The sequence below is a fragment of the Arvicanthis niloticus genome, chromosome 5 (assembly GCF_011762505.2).
Source record: "Arvicanthis niloticus isolate mArvNil1 chromosome 5, mArvNil1.pat.X, whole genome shotgun sequence".
In the NCBI taxonomy this organism is placed as follows: Eukaryota; Metazoa; Chordata; class Mammalia; order Rodentia; family Muridae; genus Arvicanthis; species Arvicanthis niloticus.
Window position 1 is genome coordinate 87,192,063 of NC_047662.1, and position 24,735 is coordinate 87,216,797.

A 24,735-nucleotide genomic window follows, 5' to 3' on the forward strand; every position below is an offset into this window, starting at 1 on the left:
TGTGAACCTCGAATACATGAGTGGGGGTGCAGATCACTCAACTTCATTCAACAGGAGGAGCCTGTTTCATGGAATTCCCATTAATATCACAAGGAAAATGGCTCAGCAAATGAATTGTCTAGTATATACTGCCTGACCAGCTCCCAAGAAGTGACGTGACACACGTTCAGCCAATATCTAAACAAAGGCATGAAGCTATAAAGCTCTACACCAGAATTTCCTCATTTCCCTTTTCATATTTAGACCAACTTCTCTGTCTATGAGAGAATAGTTATACTCGTCTCATTTAGAGATGGAGTATTATTATTTAGCCAATACCAATCATGTTTTAACCTCTGGAATTTAGAGAAATATTTAAGGGGAAATGAGAAAAGGCAGTTCCCCAAAGTGAATTTTAAAGTGTTTAAGTAGGGTGTGGTAGTAAATTCTTAGAATCTTAGTACTAGGGTGAAGTAGAAAGTTCTCAAGTTCAAGGCCAGCCTGAACTAACTGGACTAATAAAGTGAGGATTTATCCAAAAGAAAAAAGAGAAAAAGAAAGAGGAGGAGGGAGGGAAGGAGGGAGGGAAGGAGGGAGGAAAGAAGGAGGGGAGAGGAGGGGAGGGGAGGGGAGGGGAGGGGAGGGGAGGGGAGGGGAGGGGAGGGGAGGGGAGGGGAGGGGAGGGGAGGGGAGAGAAGACCACTTCTACCTTAAGCCTCTCCCTCCCAGGAGCTGGAAACTTCCCTTCCCTACATAACTCAGCCATTTTGGACATGTGATCTCTTGCTCACTTGGCTCCTGGCTGGTTCTGCTCCTGGAGCTTTCTTGGTCTGCTTGCTCTCTCTTCTTTTCCTCTCACTCCACCCCCTACACACACACACACACACACACACACACACACACACAGCCCAGTTCAGTCATGTCCTCACGGTGCTCCTCCTGCCTCAGCCTCCCTAGGTTCATCAGCTTCAGCACAAATGAATTTTAAAATAGAAAATAAACAAAATGTGTTTGTTTGTTTGCTTGCTTGCTTTGAGAGTCTCATGTAGTCCAGGCTGGCCTTGAACTCCTGACTGTCTAATAATTGCATCTTAAACTAAGCATCTTCTTCAGAGAAGCAGTGCTCCTCCTTCCAGTAAGGCTCACAAGGTAGCCCCAGCATCAGCACCTCAGCACCCCAGCCCCAACTTATTTGAAGCAACCACATCTGACAGTTCCTCAGACTTACTCCACTTTCAAGGGTGTTTCTTATTCCTGACTATGTTTATGATCTAAAGGGTCCCATCATCTCCTTCTCCCATGTGGGAGCCTTCAAAGGAAGAGATGAAAGGAGGAAGGCAGGCTCATGGTGTGGGGCTCACAGCAGGAAGTCCGAAAGCCCAGCCCTTGGTGGTGGGGAGGGGGCTGCAGCTGAACAGGTTGCTCTCACTCACCCCAAAGAAAAGAAGTCAGACAGCAGCCCTGGGCTCTGCTCTCTGGGGACTTGAGTGGCTTTAGATGCTTGCCCACTCACCCCCCAAGCTGTGTGAAGAAAAGAGGCCATTGACAGAGGGGAAGGCTAAGGCGCGTCATCTGGTGGGTGTTTTTGTTCAGTTTGGTTTGGTTTTTAAAATTCAAGTGGGTGATAGCTTTTTTTTTTCTCTTGAGAGATGTTAGAAACAAAGGATCTTTGAGTTATGATTCCACAGACACAAAGCGTAATAATCATCCAGATTCAAACTTTTGGTTTACATGCCCATACAAAACTGTCTAAATGTCTGGAGCCTGTGCCCTAAAGCTTTTTAGGAGCTAAGGATGATCCCACAGAAGACTCGAGTTGTCAGGAATGGCAGTACTCTGCCTTCTGTGCATTCTGTGAGTTGGAGAAATTGAAGATTCTTTTCTCTGCCCCCCCTGTAAGCACAGCCTACCCAAGGGGAATCCCAGAGTGTAACCAAGCATGGACTCGAAATAGTTTTAACTATTTCTGGCACATAGAAAACACACAGATTCAGACTTCTTGGTTGTCTTTGCCCTCTTCATGGGAGACAGCCTTGGCTAGCCCAAAGGGAAATTCTACTGCCCTTTCTCATCCTGCAGTTGTGAGTGTTAACATTCTTAGCTTCTTGAGTGGGTGATGACTGGGAGTACGGGAAGGAGCAGGGACCTCGTGGACTAGGCAAGTGAGTGAAGGTTAAAGCGAGCAGATGATCCATTCACCTCTGCATGGACTAATTACATTTAACATAATTATTTCCAAGCCGGGTGAGATGGAATGAACACCTTTTTAATTCTACTTGAGAGGTAGAAACAGTAGAATCTGTTAAGGCCAGCCTGGGTTACTGTTTTATTCCCATTTTTACTGGCGAGGAAACAGGTTTATAGAGGTGAAATGAACTATTTGTACAGCTAGCAAGGAGCTGACCTTTGAATATGATTCCGGAGAAGTTACTGACTCTCTTGAACACTTATCTTCCTTGACTGCCTCTTTTATATATGAATTTATGTTTGGATAAATGGGAAATAAGAATGAGGTTGGTACTGTCAAAGAGACCTAAAGTGAGATGCATACAAGTTTTTGGGAGATGCCCATATATATCTTCAAGGCTCTAAGAAGCAAAAGAGCATTATATAACTATAGAAGGATTCTCTGGGGCTCTCATACTCTGACTAGCAGATTCCTCACTCCAACCCCTGGCCTCCTTCCCTCATCCAGTCCTCTTCCAAGCCCTCAGTAGAGGCTTATTCACAAAGATCAAATGCATCCGAAATGCCAATCTCCTTGGGAAGTACACAAGACTAGTAAGAGTCGAAGTCATATCCTGTCCAGGCTCCAGCAGTCACGGGTCGGGACATCCTGCTCCCAAGCTGGCTTTGATTAGCTCATATTTCTCAACAGGGATCTTGCAAGAATTAGACCTTTTGATTCACTTCCTCTTTGTTAAGATTAAGACTGTACACTGGCCTTGTACGTGGCTGAGTCTGACTCCTGGGAAAGAGTTATTCCCAGAACATGGAGTAGCTATGTATGTTAGCGATGAGGACCTCATGTGGTGCTTCCCACAGGTGTGAGCATAACTGGAAGGCAACACAAATACCCATGGACCAATCAGCATAAGAGCCACTCCCACTCTCTTATAAACAAATACAAGTGCCTGTTCGTGTGTAGGCATCTGTGCATATAGTAGCCTCATGTGTTCTTATCATTTTGACTGCTATCATGGAGGACTTTGGGAAGGAGTAAGTGACAAATGGGAACCTATGGAGTAACTAGTATTGTATACAGCTTTAAGGTCTTGTTAAGTTGCAGCTCCCATACTTAAGTTTACGTCAGCAAAGAATGTTCAGGAAACAGCAGTGGACACCAACCACCTGTGGGACCTTCCACATAAGGCTTTCGCTGCTTCACACAGCCAGCTGGACTTTGCCTGGAAGTGAAACCCCGGTTCTTAACAATAGATACACACATTGAGAAGTGCCTGTTGGTGTCCACAATATGCAAAGACTGGGAAGATCTTCATTAAGCTCTTATCACTTGAGTTTAAAAAGTTGTTTAGGTAACCCCCGCCCCCATTCTCTCAAAAAATGTATCTTACCCTCATGTATGTGTTTCCCCTTAAATCAGGCTCATAAATCTGTCAAGGGGTTCCTTTCCCCCTTTCTTTCCTTTTTGAAACACTAGGGATTGAACCTTCAGCCTTGCGCGTACTAGGCAAGTGCGATACCGTTGAACCATCCCAGCCCTTTCCCTCTTCATTTTATTTTGAGAAAGAATTTTGTTAAGTTGCCTAAACTGGCCCCCAGCTCACTCAAGCCTAGACAGGCTTTGAACACCCCCTACCTCAGTCTCCCAGGCAGATGGAATTATGGTCCTTCACCATAATTATAAAGGGTGGGAGTGGGAAACATCATGCAAATGTCTTTTCAATATCTAGGGAATGGAGGTTTTTAGGTAACAGTGGTAAGAGTTTGTCCCCGCCGCCTTCTCTAGCACACTCGATCTCAGTGGATTTTGTCTGCCTACTGTTTAGATCCAGCATGTGGCTAGCATGCTTTCCACTAGATAAGGAGCTAAGACATTATCTTTCATCACCTAATACCATTAATCTGATCTGAATCACACAGAACCTACTGAGTCACTTCTGGCAGGAAACATGAAATGGTGCAGAGGAAACCCTAGCAATATTTCATTCGTGAGACCCATGTTGGAGCCAGAAGTTCCAACACACAAATTGCCAGAGTAATGTGTCAGCTTCCTTCAGGATTACAAACTAAGAGGCCAGCTGGCCAAGCGATACTCCAGAGGTTTCCAGGCTTGGAAAGAAAGAAACCTGAATTTGTATTTACTTTAATTTTGGTTCCCTCTCCATGCTGCAATCCTAGGAAGGTGTAGTGTCTTTTCTGCATATTCTGAATATAAGTATGAAGGAACAAGGTCTGTTCGCATCATACTATGACTGTGTTCAATGTAACAATAAAACCAGGACAGAACATAGACTCAGATAAATAATTATCTATTTTTCTTTTCTTTCTTTTTTCTTCTTTTTTGGGGGTAGGGGTGGTGGTGGTAGTGATTTGGCTTGGTTTGGTTTTTCAAGACAATGTCTCTCTATGTATAGCATAGCCCTGGCTATCCTGAAACTCACTATGTGAACCAGGTTGGCCTCGAACTGGATCTGCCTGCCTCTTGCCTCCTGAATGCTGGGATTAGAGGAAGCATCATGCCTAGCAGTTACTGTCTTCTTAAAGGGACTAAAATGAACGCAGTGTGAATTAGACACGGGGAAGGAAATTCACATTCACAAAGGAGGAGGTTCTAAGGAAACTGGGACCGGGTAACTGGAGGTCAGTGAGCCAACTCTGGCACCAATCCTACAGTAAACCCAATCCTAGTAGGGAAGGAAGCCTGACAGCACATCAGCTGGGGGAAGCAGACTAGGTAGCAGCATATCTCACACCTAACAATCGTTTATGTGGTAGAAGTGAAGCTGGGGCAATACGGTAAGGGATTCCATTAAGAGACTGAGTGGAGAATCCAAAATACCCTGGTCTGGTGTTCGGGAACCTCACAGATATATTGAAATGTAGTTACCATCATATGGTGTTTGGTGGGGGCTTGGGGGAGGTGATCAGACAGTGGGGTCTGAGTCAACACGGATGGGATTAATGTCATTATAAAAGAGACCACAGGAATCTATCTAATTGTCTTCTTCCTTCCTACTACATAAGGACATCAAGAGGGGGTTCCCTCTATAATCCAGGATACGGGTCCTTGCTAGAACCTTAATCTTGGACATCCCAATCTCTAAAACTGTAAGGAATAAATTTCTATTGTTTATAAACTACTCAGCCCCAAGTATTTTGTCATAGTCAATCATAGTCCAATTTGTCCATCATCTATATGGACTTACAGAAGGTTCCCTAATGAAGTAACGCAATTGATGTAGGCAACACTGGCTGTGTTGTAGCTGTGAGGGAACCATGGCTTCCATGTGAGCAGGAGCCAAGATGTTCACAGAATGTTTCTCCATCAGTGAGGCTTCCAACTTCCAGGTATCACCATCACTTGCCCGTGCAGTAGCTTCCAAGCTGGGGCTGCAATCGCATAGTACAAAGACTTTTCTCCAGAGCAGGATGCTTAACCTCCGTCTCTGTGCCAAGCCAGCTCCAGCCCAAAGCAATTTCAAGTGAACTTGACAAGCAAGACTTGTTGGGGAAAGCCAAGTTCTTGTGGCTAACCACTGGAGAAAACTTTCCCTGACAGTTTTCTTGCCTTAAGCACTTAGCTGGCTCTGGCCTGTGACCTGAAGGCATTAAAAACCCATCGAGGAAGTCTCTGTGCTCTTCCTCCTCCACAGCCCTTCCCTTTCCTTCCTGAACAGTTCAGTCCAAGAGTCATTAGCGGGGACTAAAAACCATGGTGCCTGCAGAGGGCTGGGCGGAGAACACAGTGGCCTATGGGGAACTGTGGAATCAGGGCAAGGTGGACAAGGGACAGCAGTGACATGTATAGGACACTAAGGCCCAGAGAGGTAAACAGAATGCAGGAAGGGGCAGTGATCACCTAGAAATTAATACTGGTTTGTAATATAAGGAAGGAAATAGGAGTTTGGTTAAATGATGTGGCTAGAGGGGGGTCAAACAAAAAACATACTGAGGATATCAAAAGTAAGCTGTAAATATGGAAAGAAGCGTTTCATAGAAACCTGGCCTCTGAGCAAAACCGCCGCCATCTGCATCAGACAATCTGTTTGCATAAGACTGTCATCAGCATGACTGTTCCCTTAAAGGAAGAGCAGATGGGGAGGGTCACTGGACCCTTACCTGAGAGTCCCAATACTCTCTTGCTCCTCCTAGCCATATTCTATGCAATTCTGCACACAGCCTCCAGGTCTCAGGTGTCTCTAGAACACATAGACCAGGGAAGGTTAGCCAAAGGGGGAAGCTAGCTTTATGCAGCTATGGGGAAGCCATCATCCAAGCTAGACAAAGACTTAAAGCTTTGGGGTCAATATGTTCCTGTAAGCAACCCTTCACTAGTGCTCTGTAATTAAGCTCGGTAAGCTCACTGGTTCCCTAGGATGACCTTAGGAGGAACTACACTCTGGTTTGATTTGGGGAGCTTTTAAAGATGGGGTAAAAATTGTTTCCACAGGGAAGAAATCTTTATGACAAATGTGACTGAGTAAAATTGCTTACCATGTACCCCTGACGGTCTAAGTTTGGATCCCAAGAACCTTACTGAAGAGCTAGATGACCAGTGTACATTTGGATTCCCAGCACCCCTACAATGAGAGATTGGAGGCAGAGATGGGAGAATTACAGGGAAGTCTGCAGATTGGCTAGCCTAGGCTACACAGCACAGGTGCAGAGACAAGTAAGAGCCTGCTCAACAAGGTGAAAGGGAAGAGCTGATTGTTAAGAGGTGTCTGCTGACCTCCAAAGCTACACACACACACAGCCATGCACACTTCACAGTCTCTATCTCTTTCTCTCTCCACCCCCATGCCACTAACTTTTGGAAAAGATCTCTGTATGAACCCATGATTTTGTAGATAGATAGATAGATAGATAGATAGATAGATAGATAGATGATAGATAGATAGAAGACTATAAATAAGATACACATACACATTTAATCTCCAATTTTGTTCATTAAGCCTGCTTTAGTGGACAGTCCAACACTATGCACATGCCAATCTTGATGTACACATCCAATTCCTCAATGAGAGAATAATCGTTCTTTGCTCTTGGAGATAAGAAAATGGATCGTCATGCAATAACAAGGTATAAGGAAGTACTCAAAGAACTGCTTCTCTAAAAGACACAAAAGGGAGCTGGGATTTCCATATTACAACTAAACAAATTGAGGATAAAAATAACAAGACAAGTGATAACTAATTATTGAATGTAATGGGAATCCATGAGACCATATTGATGTAAAGAAATCAGAGACTTCAAGTCTGATGAGGAGCAGGATAAAGAGTCCATAGTCAGGTGTGTCTAAACAAAATATATATTAATTCCAAAAGGAAAATGTAGCTTCTCTCTGAGAAGCCTCACTTAATCAAGTGACCAAAAGTAATACTGAATGGCCAAAACTAAGATCTGCCCATCCCAGAATGAGCTAATTACATGTACTACTTGCTTAGACACTGTGAGGACGCAGCATCAATTTGGCAGTGATTCCTCTGGCAAAGGTGAGATGTAATCACACGAAAGCATCCCAAGGACCCAACATGAGGGTTGTGTTACAAAACTCGGGCAGTAGAGCATCATGGTACCAAGTGACTCTCAAGCAGTTCAGAATGAACACACATTGGCCTTGAGAGCTTTCCTTTAGGTTTGAGATTATTTTAAATTTTAAAGAATGAGTCTGTGCCATTGCAGATTTGATGGAGGTCAAGAGTCAACATGAAGGAATTAATATCTAAACAAACCAAGTTAAACAGTGATGGTTATACTTTAAGGTAATGCTTCTTAAATGATCTTTGATGAAGGATCGGTTTTCCCCCAAGTCTACCAAGTCTACCATAAAACACATAATCCCACACGTGGGTTTCAGGATGATATCAAATGCTCTCCAATGCTTTCTTCTAACACCTGCACTTATTTCGGCGTGAACCATACAACGCATGGACCAGTTCTGAGCACACCCAGAGGATCTGGTCTCCAAGACAAGATGAACAGAGTCCCAGGTGCTATCATATCCACATGAGAAACAAAAGCTTCTAGTGACACTGTTAGACACAGTGGTGTCCATAGCATTGCCATCTATACCAACAATTCAAGAAAGGGGCAGCCCAGACAATAGAAGGAGATCCAATATGGCCCTTGTCCTCGTAGTAGCTTCACTTTTCAAAATGAACGAATAGAAATGTCCTGCGTCCTAATTCCAGAGTAGGCACATGTGTAGGCTGAGGTTGGGGAAACATTCTAAGATAATGTCTGAGGAAGACATGGTTAGGCAATCTCATGGTGCGAACATCACAGAGTAGACTTAGAAACCAAGATGGTTATGATTTCATTGGGATCATTACTATAAAGATGGTCTATCATTACGTGAGTGTAACTGGTTTGTGATCACATAAAGGAAGCCAAACTCAACCCAAAAGAAAATGGACAGAATATCTGCAGACTGCAACCCTGAGTTAAGACCATCACTGCTGGGAAGAAAGCCAGCAACTAACCCCATTCCAAAAGGGGTTAGTAGAACATAACCCATCCCCCAAATTAGATGGGTTTAATTTAACTATAGCTTTTGAAGGTCCAGTTACTGATTTGAAGACACAGACAGCACAACAGCCACACCCTGCCAAGGTCCATGTCTCACTTGGCCAAGATGCAACCCTACAAGAGGTGAAGGGTGGGAGCCTGCACAAAAAAAATAAATGAAGACAAGGCAGACTGAGAGGCAAAGAGCCATTATATCCACTGAGAAATAGCAACCACGACCCAGGCTGGGCATCCTTCCAGGGGACACCCTAACACCTCTGTTGTGGAAATCCTCCTGCCAAAGGCGTAGTGGAGGCTCCACATGGAATCGTGAACGCAGGAGTCACTTTCCGAGACACCTGGGTGCCGGATGCAGCTGTTACTCACCTGGAGCAGTTTTGTAGCAGGTGGTTCTAGAAGGCAGCGATGGGGCGTTCTTGGCCCTGGGACTTGGGGTGCTTTGCCTCACTTGTCTCTGCCGCTTTAGCTCCTCTTCCCTTTCCTGGGCTGCCCGGATCTCTTCTTCAATCATGGACAAAGTCCGCTGCTTCCTTGACCTCAGTTTGAAGGGCCCAACCATGACATCAGACTCTTGAGTAGCCAGGAGGGAGGCTGTGCTTCTCAGCTCAGCTGCCTCTGAGTATTTGCTGAAGTACCCTCCTTCAGGCCTGGTCTCTTCCATGTTGACTGGACCGCTGGGCTGCACAGTTGTGGGTGGTGGGGAGGGCCCTTTTTCCCTGAGTGCCCTGTCCTCCACAGGGAGGATCTTTGGTAACACATCCCTTTTCTCTTGAACAGGAGAGGACACCTGAGGTGGTGCAAACATGCCCTGGGGCTTCTCAGAGCCAGGGGCCTGGCTTCCAGCTTCCTCTACCGTTGCTTCAGGTTCCTGCTGTTCTGATCCCTCCTTGCTGGTGTGCTGCTCAGCTTTATCCACCTGCTCGGCTATGGCTTGTTGAATGGCATTCTGCACCAGGAGCCCAGCCTGATATTCCAAGGGGTCATCAACGGATGGGGAATCTCCCAGTGTGGAGGAAGGAGAATAGAAACCATGATCGCTGTATGACTTGGAGACCCCTTCTCGGCCCTCTGAGGGGTTGTCTGTTTGGGGAGTTTGAGGCAGAGAGAAATCAGCCAGTGAGTTTTCCTGAAGGGCATTGGGTGTCTCATTGGAAGCTCCACTGTCACTTATGTTGTCCATGCTGAAGTCATTGGACAGAGTCTCCAGGACAGTGGTGTCCTGAGACCTCACTGACAACTCATCCAAACCTGAGTCCAGCTCCTCCTGGGTCAAAGATACATTGACCGATCTTGAAAACTGGTCCAAAATCCCATGATCTTCATCTTTGACTACAGTAAGGACGGCCCTGGCACTTGTGAACTCTCCATCCTCTGCCCACAATTTTGATAAGGGCCCACGTTTGGAAGGCTCACTGTATGGTCCTTCCTTTCCCTGAGTGGCAGCGTTACCTGGACCTGCTCCTGCAGACTGGCTCTCAGATACACAGGTTGCTTTCTGCTCCTTGCCTGCCTGTGTGCCACTGTCGTCCGGAGTTCCCCCCATAGTAACTGGTCGCAAGATGGTCGGTGGCTTGTCCGAGTTGATGGATCCAAGAGGTTTGTAGAAAGGCTTGATAGAGAACAGCCTCGGTGTGCTCTGGCCCTTGGCCAGTGTTTGCCTGGAATTCTCCATCACCTGGAACTGCTTGCGTGCAGCTGAGAAGTCAATCTGCTCAGTGACGACATCCTCCTTTGTGTGTTCAATGCCATCAAGGTGTTCGTGAGCAGCTGTGGCTGTGCAGGCTTGGGACGTGTGCAGCTGCTGCTGCTGCTGCTGCTGCTGCTGCTGCTGCTGCTGCTGCTGCTGCTGTAACTGTAGCTGCTCCTGCTGGGCCCTTTTCTCTTTGCGCTCCTTGTACTTTCTGTGCGACTCCAGATGTTCCTCATCCAGCTGTTCCTCAATAGTTTTTTCCTGGGGAGGATTCCACCACTTGGCAGCGATGCCAGGATTCTTCTTCACAGCCTGACTCCGAATGAGCTCCCTCCGCTCCCTCTCCAGTTCCATCATCTCTTCAGAGGGCCTCACTTTCCGGACGCAGAACTGCTCCTTCTCGTGCTCGTCCTCTTCAAAGAGCTTGGAGGGCTTCTTGTCCTCGTGGAAGGCACGCAGCTCAAACTTGGCCTCCTTCTTCAGTGTGGTGAGTGTGAACTCCCCATCTCGGGAGGAGCAGCGGGAGCTGGTAGAGGAACTGGGGCTGGCAGGTGCCTGCAGGCTGTTCCCCAACGCGTCTTGGGGCTGGTCAGTGGAGTGTCCATTGGCTCTTTCTCCTTCAGCCATGCTGTCAGAGGAGCTTCTACTGAGCTCGATGTGAGGAGGCGCCTGCCTACCAGATGCTTTCTCAGTGGATTCTGCCTCGGTGGCTGAGTGGGTAGGTGAGCCTAAGCTGCCTACCAGTATGGCTGCACCAGGCTCTGGGGAGGAGATTCCGTTGTAAGTTCCATCCACAGAGGAGTCACAGCAGTTGGCCTCCAGGACCTCATCTAGGTATTGGATCTCTCTGGCGACATCGTTATCTAAAGACGCGTGGTGATCGGTGAGGAGGCCATTGTGTGAGGGCGAATAGAAAGGAGAGGAGTGGTCCTTGGAATGGGGGGTAGAGGTGACTTCAGGTACACTTTTACATTCTGCCACCGACACCCCAATTTCCATGTTTTTGTGATCTGGGGAGAGAGAGCTGGCAGCAGGCTCCAGGCGACTGTCACCACTGTTGTCTTGCTTGCTTCTCAGCTGTTTAGCATCCTCAGAAAGCTGGGGAGGTTTCTAGAATAAAGAGAAAATACAAATAAAGGTTAAAAGCACATTCTGGATATAGATGCTGCCATGGTTTGAATATGTTCGGCCCAGGGAGTGGCACTATTGGGAGGTGTGGCCTTGTTGGAATAGGTGTGTCACTCTGGGCATGGGCTTTAAGACCCTCATCGTAGTTGCCTGGAAGTCAGTCTTCCACTAGCAGCCTTCAGATGAAGATGTCGAACCCTCAGCTCTACCTGCACCATGTCTGCCTGGATGCTGCCATGCTCCTGCCTTGATGATAGTGGATGGAACTCTGAACTTGTAAGCCAGCCCCAATTAAATGTTGTCCTTGTAAGAGTTGCCTTGGTCATGGTGTCTGTTCACAGCAGTAAAACCCTAAAACAGACACCAATCAAGAAATTCACTCAGTAACAGAAAGGATACAGGAAAGAACAGTGACATTGAATAGAGACCTCCTTTCTAATAATTCTTTAAATATCCATTCTGTGTGATGACATGTGCCCAACTCTCCTGGTTAGCTTTAACGATCAACTTGACAAAGCCTAGAGTCTTCTGAGAGGAGAACCACAATAAAGGGCTGTGGGCATGTCTATGGGGGATTGATTACCTTGTTGGTTAGCTGACGTTGGAGGCTCATCACACTAAGGACAGTCCTACTCCTAGGCAGATGGGCCTGAACTATCTAAGAAAGCTGGTTGAGTACAAACCAGGCTTTGAACCAGCCATTGGGCAGCACCCTCCATGGTACTGTACTTCTTGACAGTAAAGTGAGTTCCCTGGCTGGGGGAAGTGCTGTGCAGAGTAGCAAGTCGGCTCAGCTTTGAGCTCCCACCTTAACTTCCCTCAATGATGGACTATGATCTAGTGTCGTAAGCTGAATAAACCCTTTCCTCCCCTAAGTTGCTTTGGATCAAGGCGCTATGTCACATCAACAGAAAAGAAACCTGGTCACTAAAACTCTCCCATTTACAGATTCCATCTTGTTCACTGGGTGTTGAATATACTCAAGCTTCATTTGAAAATTTCACCTTCTAAAGTAGAAGAGAGGGTCATAGGACAGTTCAGTGGGTAAAAGGACCCCACCATCAGGCCTGAGGACCAGAGGTATGCATGGCATCCACATAGTGGAAAGCGAGAACTAACTCTCATGGCTTGTCCTCTGACCTCCACATACACACTGAGGTATGCATGCATGCATGCATTCATGCCGGCACATGCACACACACGCACACACACACACACACACACACGCACACACACATACACACACACACACACACGCATAAAATGAGTAAAAAACTAAAGTAGAAGACATTACATAGTTAACATGCAGCCACCACAGGCTTCTGATGAGACTATTCATAGGCATCCACAAGTATATAAAGGTCTTTCTGCGGGACGACTTTTCTTCTTAAAGATGTGATTCTTGGCCAGATGTAATGCAACCATTTTGGAGACAAGAAACATTAAGGACCCTTTCCATAATATATACTGGTAAGCAGTAGGTCCCTTTACTGGCTGCTCACAAGCTATAGGTCCCACTGACATTGACTATATACATTGCAAACACCATAACCAAGGCCACTAAACTGCACAGTTCGGTTCTCCATGACTTAACTACCTGGTGCTTGGAAGAGCTACAGCCCCTCCAGTTTCTAAAAAAAAATTTTTTTTAACCTGGTATCACAATCTGTGGTTAAAAAGGAAATGGGATTTTTTTTTTTTTTTTTTTTTTTTTTTTTTTTTTTTTTTTTTTTTTTTTTTTTTTTTTTTTGAGACAGGGTTTCTCTGTGTAGCCCTGATTGTCCTGGAATTTTCTCTGTAGACCAGGCTGGCCTTGAATTAAAGATTCCCACTTGCCTTGCCTCCTGAGTGCTGGGCTTAAAGGTGTATGCCACCACTGCCAGGGAAGAGGACAGGATCTTAGTGCTTTCATTGCACCACATTCTCCTCTTAGTTGTTTAGTCTGTATTCTTGTTAGATGGCTAGCCATCTATTACTTTCAAGCTTTTATTATTTACAAAATTGATTTGAAATTTAAATTATATATGTGTTATGTAGATAATAATTAATAATACATAATAATAATTATACATGCTTATATAAGATATTTTACACACACACGTGGTCACAGTGGCATGTGACTTTAATTAGCACTTGGGAGGCAGAGGCAGGCTGGCCTCTCAGTTCAAGACCTGCCTGGTCTACACACACACAAAATCTTTAATAAATAAAAAAAAAAAAAAAAAACAAATGAAAAAAAAAAACATCAAATATCAAAATGAACCAGTATTAATCACACCATAGGACTCCAGTGTATCTCAGAGAATTCCAGAAGTGAATTATGAACTTGGCCAGGTTTTCTTTCTGGTCTCAATTTTACAATGTACCTGGTATGACTGGACAGAATACAATACAAAATTATTTACCTGCGTGTTTGCGTGTGAGTTTATATATACCATGAATGTGCTTGCTTTGAGTGTGGAGGCCAGAAGACTGTGTCAGATCCCCTGAAACTGGAATTAGAAGCTGTTTGTGACCCTCCTGTTACACAGGTACTGGGAATCCAACCCAGGTTCTCTGTAAGAGCAGTAAGCATGGTTACCACCTAGTCACCTCTCCAGCTCTAGCTTTAAAATGTGGACCAAGCTGGCCTTGAACTCAGAGATCCACTTGCCTCTGCTTTCAAGGGCTGGAACTGAAGGCCTGTGTCACCAATCATGAACTAATGGCTCTTTCATCTTTAGAATGAAGTAGACAAGCCTGCCCATACAGATTTTACTGCCACCTTCCTTGATGTGTGCTGGTGGGGGCTTTGCGTATGCCTTGCGATGCCACCGCCTAGCTGCATCCTTGGCCTTTCAATGACGTTTTAAAGCTATTCAAGCAAAAGCATGTTTCATAAGGTCAGTACCTTCTCCTCTTATCATCAAGAACTACAGAAGCATACTGTGGATGAGCACTTGTCGAGCACACATGGGACCCCTAGATTCAATCTCCAGCACCGGGAGGCTGGAGAAAAAAAGAAAGAAAGAAAGAAAGAAAGAAAGAAAGAAAGAAAGAAAGAAAGAAAGAAAGAAAGCAAGCAGGCAGGCAAGCCTACAGAAATTTTCAATGCAGAAACTTATTGGCAGACATTCAAATAAAGTAGACCCAGGCCAAAGCTGGCTCACTCTGTAGGGAGCGATTGCCAGAAGAAGCAGACCAACAAGGGAAGGTGACAGACACTTCTTGATTCCAGCCTCATCTAGCCAGTGATTAACTACAGGAAAAGCAGAGCATCCTTTTTCTATTACTTCAGGAAGGACAAATGGAAAGCAATAGGAAGATCGTGGGAACACATAAAGTTAAAAAAAAATCACTGCTCTACTGAAACACCTCAGAATAAATGAGAAGACGACACTGTAATATAAGAGAAATCAGGAGGCATTCACCCACTGCTGCACTCATTATACGCAGGAAACATATTTTGCAAAGTCTAGTGAAATGAGCAGCTGCTGTAAGCTCCGGCTCACAAGCTCTGTCCTGGATTTCCCATGCTGCCCCGGGGAGCACAAGTTTATTCCAGCTTGCTTAGAGTCAAGCCAGACGAAGCGAAGCCCTCGACTCTTAGCGTCCTGTTAGTCTCTAAAACAGGAATGCCCGCCTGTCTATCTTCCCCAGAACTTACAAATAACCGGAGTTTTGGCTCCCGCATCAACTGTGTCCTTTGGAACACTTCGCAGTTCAAGTGTGCTAAGCTGACACATTGACGGCTCTTTCAAGAACTCAAAAATCGTCTCTAGTTCATAAAGGAATGCTTCATGAAGTAAAGGCAACTGGGATGCGAAATGTTGAAAAACCTGAAGAGCATTTGACAGTGTATTTTTGCTGTGTCAAAAAAATAATATATGGCCTTTGAGTTAAAAATGACAAGTACTAGATCTTCTATTAGACTGAGATTTTTAAAAAAGATAGGGGCTTGAAATGGCTCAGTCAGTACAGAGTTCCCACGAGGACCTGAGTTTGATCCCCAGAACCAGTGTAAAAAGCCAGCTGTGTGAGCTCCTGCTTTGTTGTCCCTGTGCTGGGGGTGGGGTTGGGGGCTGCAGAGGTAGAGAGACCCCCTGAGAATCCTAAATCCCAGTGAGCTACTCATAAAACACAGGACACGGGGATTTGACCTCTGGCACATGCATTTTCATTCATACATACACACACACACACACACACACACACACACACACACACACACACAAATAGACCCAAATGAGCCACTGGGCACAGTGGCTCACACCTATATATAGCCCCAGAACCCGAGAGACTGAGGCAGGAGGATGCCAAGAATTTAAGGACAGTCTGTGTTACAGAGCAAGACCTTGCCTCAAAACAACAAAAGCCACTTAAGAATACTGGTTAGACAGGAAAGATAAAAGTAGCAACAGCCCCAAGGCAGATGACCTGAGTTCAATCCTGGGACCTGCACAGTGAAAGGGAGTGCCAGCTCTGTGAGTTTAAGGGCAGCCTGGTCTACAAAGTGAGTTCCAGCACAGCCCGGGCTACATGGAGAGATTCTGTCTAGAATAACAAGACTAAGTTTGGGCTGTCAGTATAGCTTGAAGAGATCACTCCTCCCCTGACCCCCCCCCCCCCAAGCTGCATACTAGAGAGGGCATAAACAGCAAAGAGTTTCCCTTCCTCTGAGTTACAGACAGTATAAGCAGTCCAACCTTGTTCTTTCCACAAACTCAAGAGATTTTTTTTTTTTTTTTTTTTTTTTTTTTCTTTTTTGAGGCAGTGTTTCTCTATGTAGCCCTGGCTGTCCTGGAATTCTGTAGACCAGGCTGGTCTGGAACTCAGAAATCCAACTCCCTCTGCCTCCCAAGTGCTGGAACTACAGGGGTGGGCCACCTAGCCTAGCTAAGAGATTTCTTCCGGATGCTGCTATCTCTTTCAGGGGACAGCTGCTTCAGAGGCAGATCAGGGAAGAAAGCTCAGAGACAATAAAGCTGAGTTAACCATTCAAAGCCCAGCACCAGAAAGTTAGGCAGCAGTGGCAACAAACAAATTCCCGGCTTGGCTCTCAGCAGGAGGAATTAACCTTCATGCCCCAGGCCTGATACAATCAAAGCCACCAGAAACTGCAGCAGGTGAAGGGGAAGAGCTAAGGAATCTGGGTTGCAGGCGTCTGGGCTTGACATCATTAAATGATGTTCTGTTTAAACCAGCCAATGCCTACTGCTCCCTTTGAAGACAAGGAAAGAACCAGAATTTTCTCCAAGTGTCAGATAAGGTGAACCGAAATTCAGATCAAATGTGTTCATGACATTGAATGGAAATTCCTTTCAGTCCTGATCCCCTCTGTGAAAAACCACCAAGTGTTTTCTGGGGTCAAAGAAAAAGTAGGGTGCAAAGGGCTTGTGGGTGATCTTTAGCCTGCCCAAGACAGGTAGAATCTTAATACCATGGTACATAATATCTGCCCTCCTACTGGCTTCCCAGAATAGCCAGCAGCTGGTGAGGATGTCTGCAATTTACCCGGGAATTCTTGGGTAAAGACAATATACTATAATGCAGCTGTGTGCTTCTGAAACCCACTTAAATTGCATTCCAGAGGCAGACAACCATCCTCACAGAGGAGGGAAACTTAAGGAGTGGTCACCCAGGACTCCAAGGGTAGCTTCCTCCAGCACTTCCAGCTTCCTTTAACCCCTTCAGACTCTCAAAGCTTTGCTAATTGGCATAATTAAAATGAGAAATGGCCTTTCATTAGTAAAATTAGTGGTTTGTCTATTAGCTTAATGGGTGTTAGAATTGGGTGAAGTGAGTGGAATCTCCATATGTGCGTGCATGGAGCCTCCACCTGTGGACTGGAGACTCCCACAACCCTTGCATGAGGAGTGTAAGCCCCAGCTTGGTTCCAGTTTACAGATTCTCAGGGTTGCTACTCTTTGAGGTCTGAGAACTAAAAGTTTGGTTTCCATGGGGTTCAAAGAACATGGACTGTTTAATGTGGTAATAAAATCCCTCCTATGCAAATGCTTAGAAAAAGGCATTTAAAATGCATTATGAAAATTGCAGCCGGGCAGTGGTGGCGCACACCTTTAAATCTCAGCACTTGGGAAGCAGAGGCAGACAGATCTCTGAGTTCGAGGCCAGCCTGGTCTACAGAGTGAGTTCCAGGACAGCCAGGACTACACAGAGAAACCCTGTCTCAAAAAAACCAAAACAGAAAACAAAACAAAACAAAAATGCAAAATGGTTAATGTAAATGTAAAAAAAAAAAAAAAAGCTTATTTTTAAGCAAATTTGCACCTAAGTGCAAATGACCAATATTAATTTCTTTCTTGTGGGAGACTTTGAGAGGAGAATAGCACTGGATCATTATTTTTAGAACAAAAGCAGTTAAAGAGACCAATCCAGAAATGTCACACCAAAAGTACTTCTATTCTCCCAACCCTTTCCCACCTCAGATCCTTCTATGTCTATGTTAGTACAAAGCTAAACACAATTGGGAAATGTTATCTGTTGCAAAAGCTAGCAGAAAAATTTTATAAAACACCTTTAAAAGTGAAACCCTAGATGTCGGCGAGATGGCTCAGCAGTTAGGGGTACTTACTGTTCTTGCAGAAGACCCTAGTTCAGGTCCCGGCACCCAGTGAGGCGGCTCCCAATGCCCTATGAATCTATCTCTGGGGGACCTGATGCCCTCTTCTTGCCACCATTGGCACCCACACTCACATGCACATATCCACACACTTAAAAATACATAATCAATTAAAAACAAAATTAATACCCAGCATTTGGGAGCAGAGGCAGGTGGATCTTTGTGAGTTTAAGGCTAACTTGGTCTACGTAGTGAGTTCTAGGACACTCAGGACCACATAGAGAGACCCTGTCTCAAAATAACAAAATTATCATTATTAGTAGTAGTATTTAAGAAAAGTTAAGTCCTAAAGATGCACTAGATTTCGATTTGCTGGGGATGTAGCTCAGCAGCAGAATATGGTACTCAAAGCTCCTGATGGATCCCTAGTACACAGAAAACATGTACAAAGATCACTTGTATGAGGTGGAGCCCAACCATCCCCAGTGCTTACGGAGCTGTGGAAATGTCGGCACAAACCAGCGCAGCAAGTCTGTGCTGTGGGCACACTCAGTGCCTCAGTTCACTGAGTTCATGTCTGTCTTAGGTCCTGGCGAGCCTCAGTTATCCCCATGTGAGCTCTCAGCTGACACATGGAAGACCAAGGCCTCTTTGTTTTAGGTTGGAAAGACAGCTTTTACTATTTTATGACTTTGGAATTAAAAGGTTTAGAGAAATAGAGGAGATTTTCCCCTAAGATCACATCTGGATCGTAGTAAATGTCACCGTTCTTAATTTTATCGCAATGTGTCAGAAGGTCTTCTCCTAAAATAAGACAGGAAGCTTCCAGAATAACATAGAAAAGGTCATGAAGAATGGACAGGCTGAGAGAGTATTTTCCTTTGCCCTTGATCCTTGCTAGCTTGAATCTCCTTTGGTCAAATTAGACTCATACTTTAGCCTTAAGTCAGTGACTTCCTTCCTTGTCCAGACTAGAGCGAAGGCAGACTCCCTGAAGATTTAGCTTCTGCTTCACTGTGTGCTGGGCCCTCCAGATGGAGATGTAACACTGCACTTTTCAGAAGGCTGTGAGCCATTACATAGTAGCTGCATTTGCACTTTGGGCTAGCTCTAGAGTCTCTGCCCCTGCTGACAACTTCCCAGGGATAAGATAATCACAACTCCTACCCATACTGCAGTCAATGGCACACAAAAAAATCCTAGAAGCCTGCCTAGTTTCCATTAAAAAATGGTGGATGACCCCAGACCAGCTGGACAGTGGACAGCAGCAGGCTCTTTCTATCTGGGCCTGCAGCTGAGCAAACCAATACCAGGAAGAATAGAAGGAAGTATCTTTCCTCACCAGGTCACACACCAGAAAGATGTGCTTCACAACAATAACAAGGAAAGTTGATGCTTCTGTTAAAATGACAAAAAGCCAGATGGGCATCCACACTCATCTCTGTGTTCCGCTTCTGAAGAGGAGGAGGAGAGGGAGAAAAGGAGTGGGAAGAAGAGGAGGAAGATTTATTTATTTTTATGTGTATGAGTGTTTGCCTTCAGTATATATGTTCACCATGTACATGAAGTACCTGAAAAGTTCAAAAAAGAGCCTTGGGTCTCCTAGAAATGGGCTCGGGGATGGTTGTAAGCTCCCATATAGGTGCTGGGTACCAAACCCAGGTCCTCTGCAAGGGCAACCAGTGCTCTTAACCTCTGAGCCCTTTACTCGGCTTAATATGCCCAGAAATGATCAGGCAGCTTGCAACTCAGGATGCTGTAGATACAAGATGATCCTGCCATCAAGATAGACTAGATCCATCCCTTCAAAGCCTGAGCCAAAATAAGCCTCTCCAGAGGAGAAGGAGAAAGAGGAGGAGGAGGAGAAGGAGTTGGAAAAATGGCTCATTGTTAAGAGTGTATACTGCTTTCAGAGAACTTGAGTTGAGTTCCTTGCACCTACACCAAGAAGCTTATAACTACCTGTAACTCCAGCTCCAGAGAAGCCAACACCCTCTTCTGGGCTCCTAGGACATCTGTACTCTCATGCACAAAACCTTCTCCACATATACATGAGTAAAAAATAAATACTCAAAAAAGAAGGACTGGAAAGACAGCTTAGCAGCTGAGAACACTGTCGCTCTTGCAGAAAGGACCTAGTTGGGTTTCCAGCTACTGTGTGGTGGCTTACAGCCATCTGAAACTCCTGAAAGTTTCAGGGGATCCAACACCCCCTTCTGGCAGCAGAGGACTACTACACACACAAAAACTTACATGCAAACATAATACACATAAAATGAAAAGAGTATGTCCTCTTGTTTTTAAGGAGTGGTTGTTTAAATTCCAACACTTCAAATGTCTGCTCTGTTCACAGTGACGCCATTTCCTTACTGCCCACAGGTATCTATGTTCCTTCTTGATAAGAGTCTGACCCACCATCACCTCTCACGCTCCTAGCCTAAATGCAGCATGACCCAAATTGATCAAGCACCAGGTGTCCTCTGCATAGCCAGGTTTCTCAGTTCTAAATAACCCAGATTACTTCCTGCTGCAGCTACTATAGTTAAATTAGAAATGCTTTTCCCCAGGTAATAGGTGACCTGATCCTTTAATCCAGTTATTTTTAAGTTCCATCAAAAATATGCACTCATTGCTGGCCTAGGATCAGAGGCATGGTTACAGAATAAAACTTCCTCATAGCTGGGAAATCAAAGGACATCTCTGTCCCTCTTCTTACCCTCCCTGGCTTGCATAAGTCACATGTTTAGTAAGCAGGGCACAGTTGCTACACAGCAAAGAACTGGCTCTTTAGGCCATGGGTGGCTACCTCTAGGATGGTTGTTTTTGGACTCTTTCTGAACTCAGATGCCTCCATCACAAAATGTTATTTCGGGGTGACACAACCTGGCTACTTGCTGTGGCCTAGGACCCCTTACCAGCTGAATTATCATCAGCCCTAGAGGAAGCAGACAGAGCAGACCTTTGGGAGACTGCACACACAGAGGAAAACAGGGGTCTAATGAGGACATCAGCTTAGGAGGTTAAGTACTGCCCTGTAAAACTGCTGTCATTCCAGAAGTCCAGCCTGAGGTGACATATCTTTGCTTGAGGCTAAGGAGTGTCCCCCAGAGCTCTAAAGGAGGGTGGCGTACTCCCCCCAAAAGGATCTGGTAGCTCCAGGGAGATGGAGCCCCCATTCACATAATAAGAACAAGAGGCCCAAGGTGATGATAATGAGACCCTCAGCAACATCAGGAAGCTTCACACCTCCTTCTAAGTGCAATGATGCTGGCCTCAAAGAGTTCATAAAGAAAGCTGAGCCCATGGAAGGTCCTGAGCAGGTAGCTTGTAGCCCTGTGCCCCAGTGTGTTTGAGATGGTAGAGTACACTCTACTCTAAGACTGGGCAGCCCAGTCCACCCTCCCTCGAAGACACAGAACAGGAATACTGGCCTCCTTTGTTAATTCTACTTCAGGGAAGTACAGCAAAGAGGCCACATTCCAGGCCTGAATGGCCTTTCCTCTTCCACCTCCCAGCAGAGAGGCTTCCGGCCTGTGCAACTAAGGCCTTGTGTTGACTGTGGGAAACAGAGACAAACCATTCCTGAAGGAGGTCAGCTCTCCCAGCTCCCAGCTGAAGGAAGACAGGCAGGCAGCCAGACTACAGACCCCAAACTTTCTGAGGCAGCTGCAGGCTAAATATAGACCAGGAAAGCGCAGGTCATTGCTGTGACCCCTGAAAGGGGCTAATACTAACAATGCCTGAGCTTCAGTCCCTCCCTAAGACATCTTGATAGGAAACCATCACTGCTTATTGTGACCTGGGGTGGGGTAGGGTGCAGTTATTATAATGAAACTCCAACCCTTTGGTGGCTAGAAGTTCCAGCCCCTTTGAATAGGCCCAAACTTTTTTTTTTTTTCTCTGAGAGCTTCAGTGGACTTGGTCAGACAGCCCTTCAGGTGCACGCCTCAGGAGGGTTTGGAGGGCTCTAAGACTGGATAAAAACACTTCTAGAACCCACGAACAGGGAACAAAGTCACCTGTGTCTGGGCTCATACTCGAATGAGTAAGGGAGTTTCTGGACCACAAGCCTTTCCTGTTAATAACGACCCTCCCACTTCTAGCCAGGCTGGAAAACCAGGCTCTCTTTGTCACACTGCATATCTGACATCTGGAAAATGTTAAGGTGCTGTTTGATTAACACATTTACAGCTGGGGCTTTCTGTGAGAGAAACTGGAGATTGTGTGTGTGTGTGTGTGTGTGTGTGTGTGTGTGTGTGTGTGTGTGTTGGGGTGAGGAGTGGGCAGGGTTGAAAGGAAGGAAAGAGTTGTTGCGTTTGCTGAGTCCATTGCTTAAAAGGCTGCTATTTCTTTTCTTTCTCTCTCCTCTCTTTTGAGACAGGTTCTCACTCTGTAGCCCAGTCTAGCCTCCAACCTGCTATTGGTCCTCTGGCCTCAACCTTTACGCGTTAGGGTGAAAAGCATGCACCACCTTGCTGGGCTAAGGGTCCTTTCTTTCTGAGAACCTTTGGAGGCTCCCTAGTGGAACAACTGAGACTGGCTGCTAGCTCCAGATTCCCAAGAATGAGAGATGTTCGGTCCTCTCAAGCCTTCTCACTAAGGCTACTTTGAAGGAAGTCCCCACACCCTGGAGTAAAGCAAAATCAAGGCCTGAACTTTCTAAGTAATTCAGCAGGCACAAACAAACCTAGTTTAAGGTTTCCAACTTTCCAACTTTGCTGCAGTTCTCTTGCTCTTAGGTCGTTCTGAAGCCTGGTTCTGCCTAGCCTAGGGTCATGATGACAGGAATAAAAGCTGAGCGCTGCAATGGGCCCAACAGAACCCACTGCGTTGAAGCAGAGCCCAGAGAAAAGAGAGCTTCCCCAGGAGTGGGGAAGTCTAGTTTTCTGTGCACACAGAGATGAGCCTGAAGAGGGTATCCTGACATGCCACGGGACATCCAGGAACAAAGCCCCAAGTGCCCTATTGAATGTGGCGAGCCCCACTCCATGGAAACCGTTAGCCCACTGTAGAATTCAGCACAGAGCTCTTTGAACAGATACAAGACAACTAGAGAACTAGTTACCAGAGTCCCTGGGTCCTGCGAGGTAGCTTTCTGGAGTGGGGACACACAAATTCTTATAGACTCAGACAGTGTCTTTAAAGCATTTTCTGTCACACATGCAGCTTTGGTCTGTGTATGCAGTGTTTCCTCTGCCTCTTAGCACCAAAGCTGGGAGTTTGACAAGATTCAGAGTAAGAAAAAGATTCAGTAAGTGCTCGGCTGCCCACCACGCAACAGGAGAGGCCTCTCCCACACTGCAGTACAATCCAAACCCTGACTCTCTCCTCAGAGAAGACTCTGGCCTCAAGAGAACTTTCTCCTTCCACATCAGAAATAGAAAGCAAAGGACCATGAGATCGGTCATCAGATGTGTCTTACCCTGCCCAGAGAAAAAGCTCAGTGCGCACACCTCGGAGTCCGCAGTCAGAATCGCCTTTTTCTCCAGACAGATTCCAGCGTTCACACTGGCTCAGCCGGGACAAATTCCTTAGGAGTCTCGGGACTGAAGGCTGTGATGTCACCGCGGGCCCTCCCTCTGTTCCCTAAAAGGCCATTCACACCAAGAAGGACTTTAGTCCCCTTCAGAGAAGCCTGGCCCCTCCCTAGTTGGCCCAGGATGGGAGGGCAGTTGCTTTCCTTGCCAGAGGCAATGCTTGTGGCCTTGGTCAGGCTAAGCAGGGGAAGAGCAAAAGCCTGGAGGTGCTGATTTGACCTGTTATTGGTGCTTCTTTGAAATTCAGATACGGGCTGAATACGAATTCAGATACGAGTCTGTTAAAATCTGAAGGATTCTGGACAAGTGACAGCCTTTTTTATTCTTTTACACAAGATCTCACAGAGTAGTCCTGGCTGGCCTCCATGGAACTCACTATATAGACGAAAGTGGCCTCCAATCAACGAGATCCCCCTGCCTCTCCTCCCTCAGGTTGAAGATAAAGATATGTGCCACCTACCACACCAAGCTAAACACAGGGCCGTTTGTATAGCAACACTCAAAGGAAAAAAGAGGTAACAGAAATGAATATTTAATATAGTTGAGACCAGATAATATATATATATATATATATATTATATATATATTATTTATATATATTATATATATTATTTATATGTAATATGTAATATATATATATATATATATATGCAATGAATGTGTCCTGGTTAGGGTGTCTAGTGCAATAAAAACACCATGACCAAAAACAACTTGGGGAGGAGAGGGTTTATTACAACTCAAAACTCACAGGTCACACTCCATCACTAAGAAAAGTCAGGACAGAAACTCAAGGCAGGAACCTAAGCTTGTATCAAGTTAACAAAAACCAACCAGTCTACAATGTGATAGTCAACTTCTAATGTCCCACAGGCTCTCACAAGCACTTTCTATGTTACTGAAAGGTTTCTATACAATTACTTATTAATTCATTTGTTTTCGTGGTACTAAGAATAGGACCCAGGGCATAGCACATGCTAGGCAAGTGTTCAACCCATGAGTTCATCCTTTAGCCTTCTACTATTGTGGCTGTGTTTTAAAAATTGTTATAGGACCTCACTGAATTACTCAGACTGACTCTGAGCTCACTGTGCAGCCTATGCAGGCCTTGGACTTGTGATTCTCCT

The 24,735-nt window shown here is 45.5% G+C and overlaps 1 protein-coding gene across 13 annotated transcripts in view; it reads right to left on the reverse strand.

Moving 5' to 3' along the window:
* Palm2akap2 (PALM2 and AKAP2 fusion) overlaps positions 1-24,735 on the reverse strand; it is a 422,795-nt gene that overhangs the window by 18,749 nt on the left and 379,311 nt on the right. For 9 of the 13 annotated variants that reach the window (XM_034502158.2, XM_076934918.1, XM_076934917.1 and 6 more), the window contains one exon: positions 9,061-11,494. In XM_034502158.2, coding sequence (XP_034358049.1) covers positions 9,061-11,494 — 2,434 coding nt within the window. Of the gene's footprint in view, positions 1-9,060; positions 11,495-23,496; positions 23,668-24,735 lie in introns of those variants that run through there. The other 4 variants (XM_034502165.2, XM_034502164.2, XM_034502163.2 and 1 more) reach the window with 2 other exon arrangements.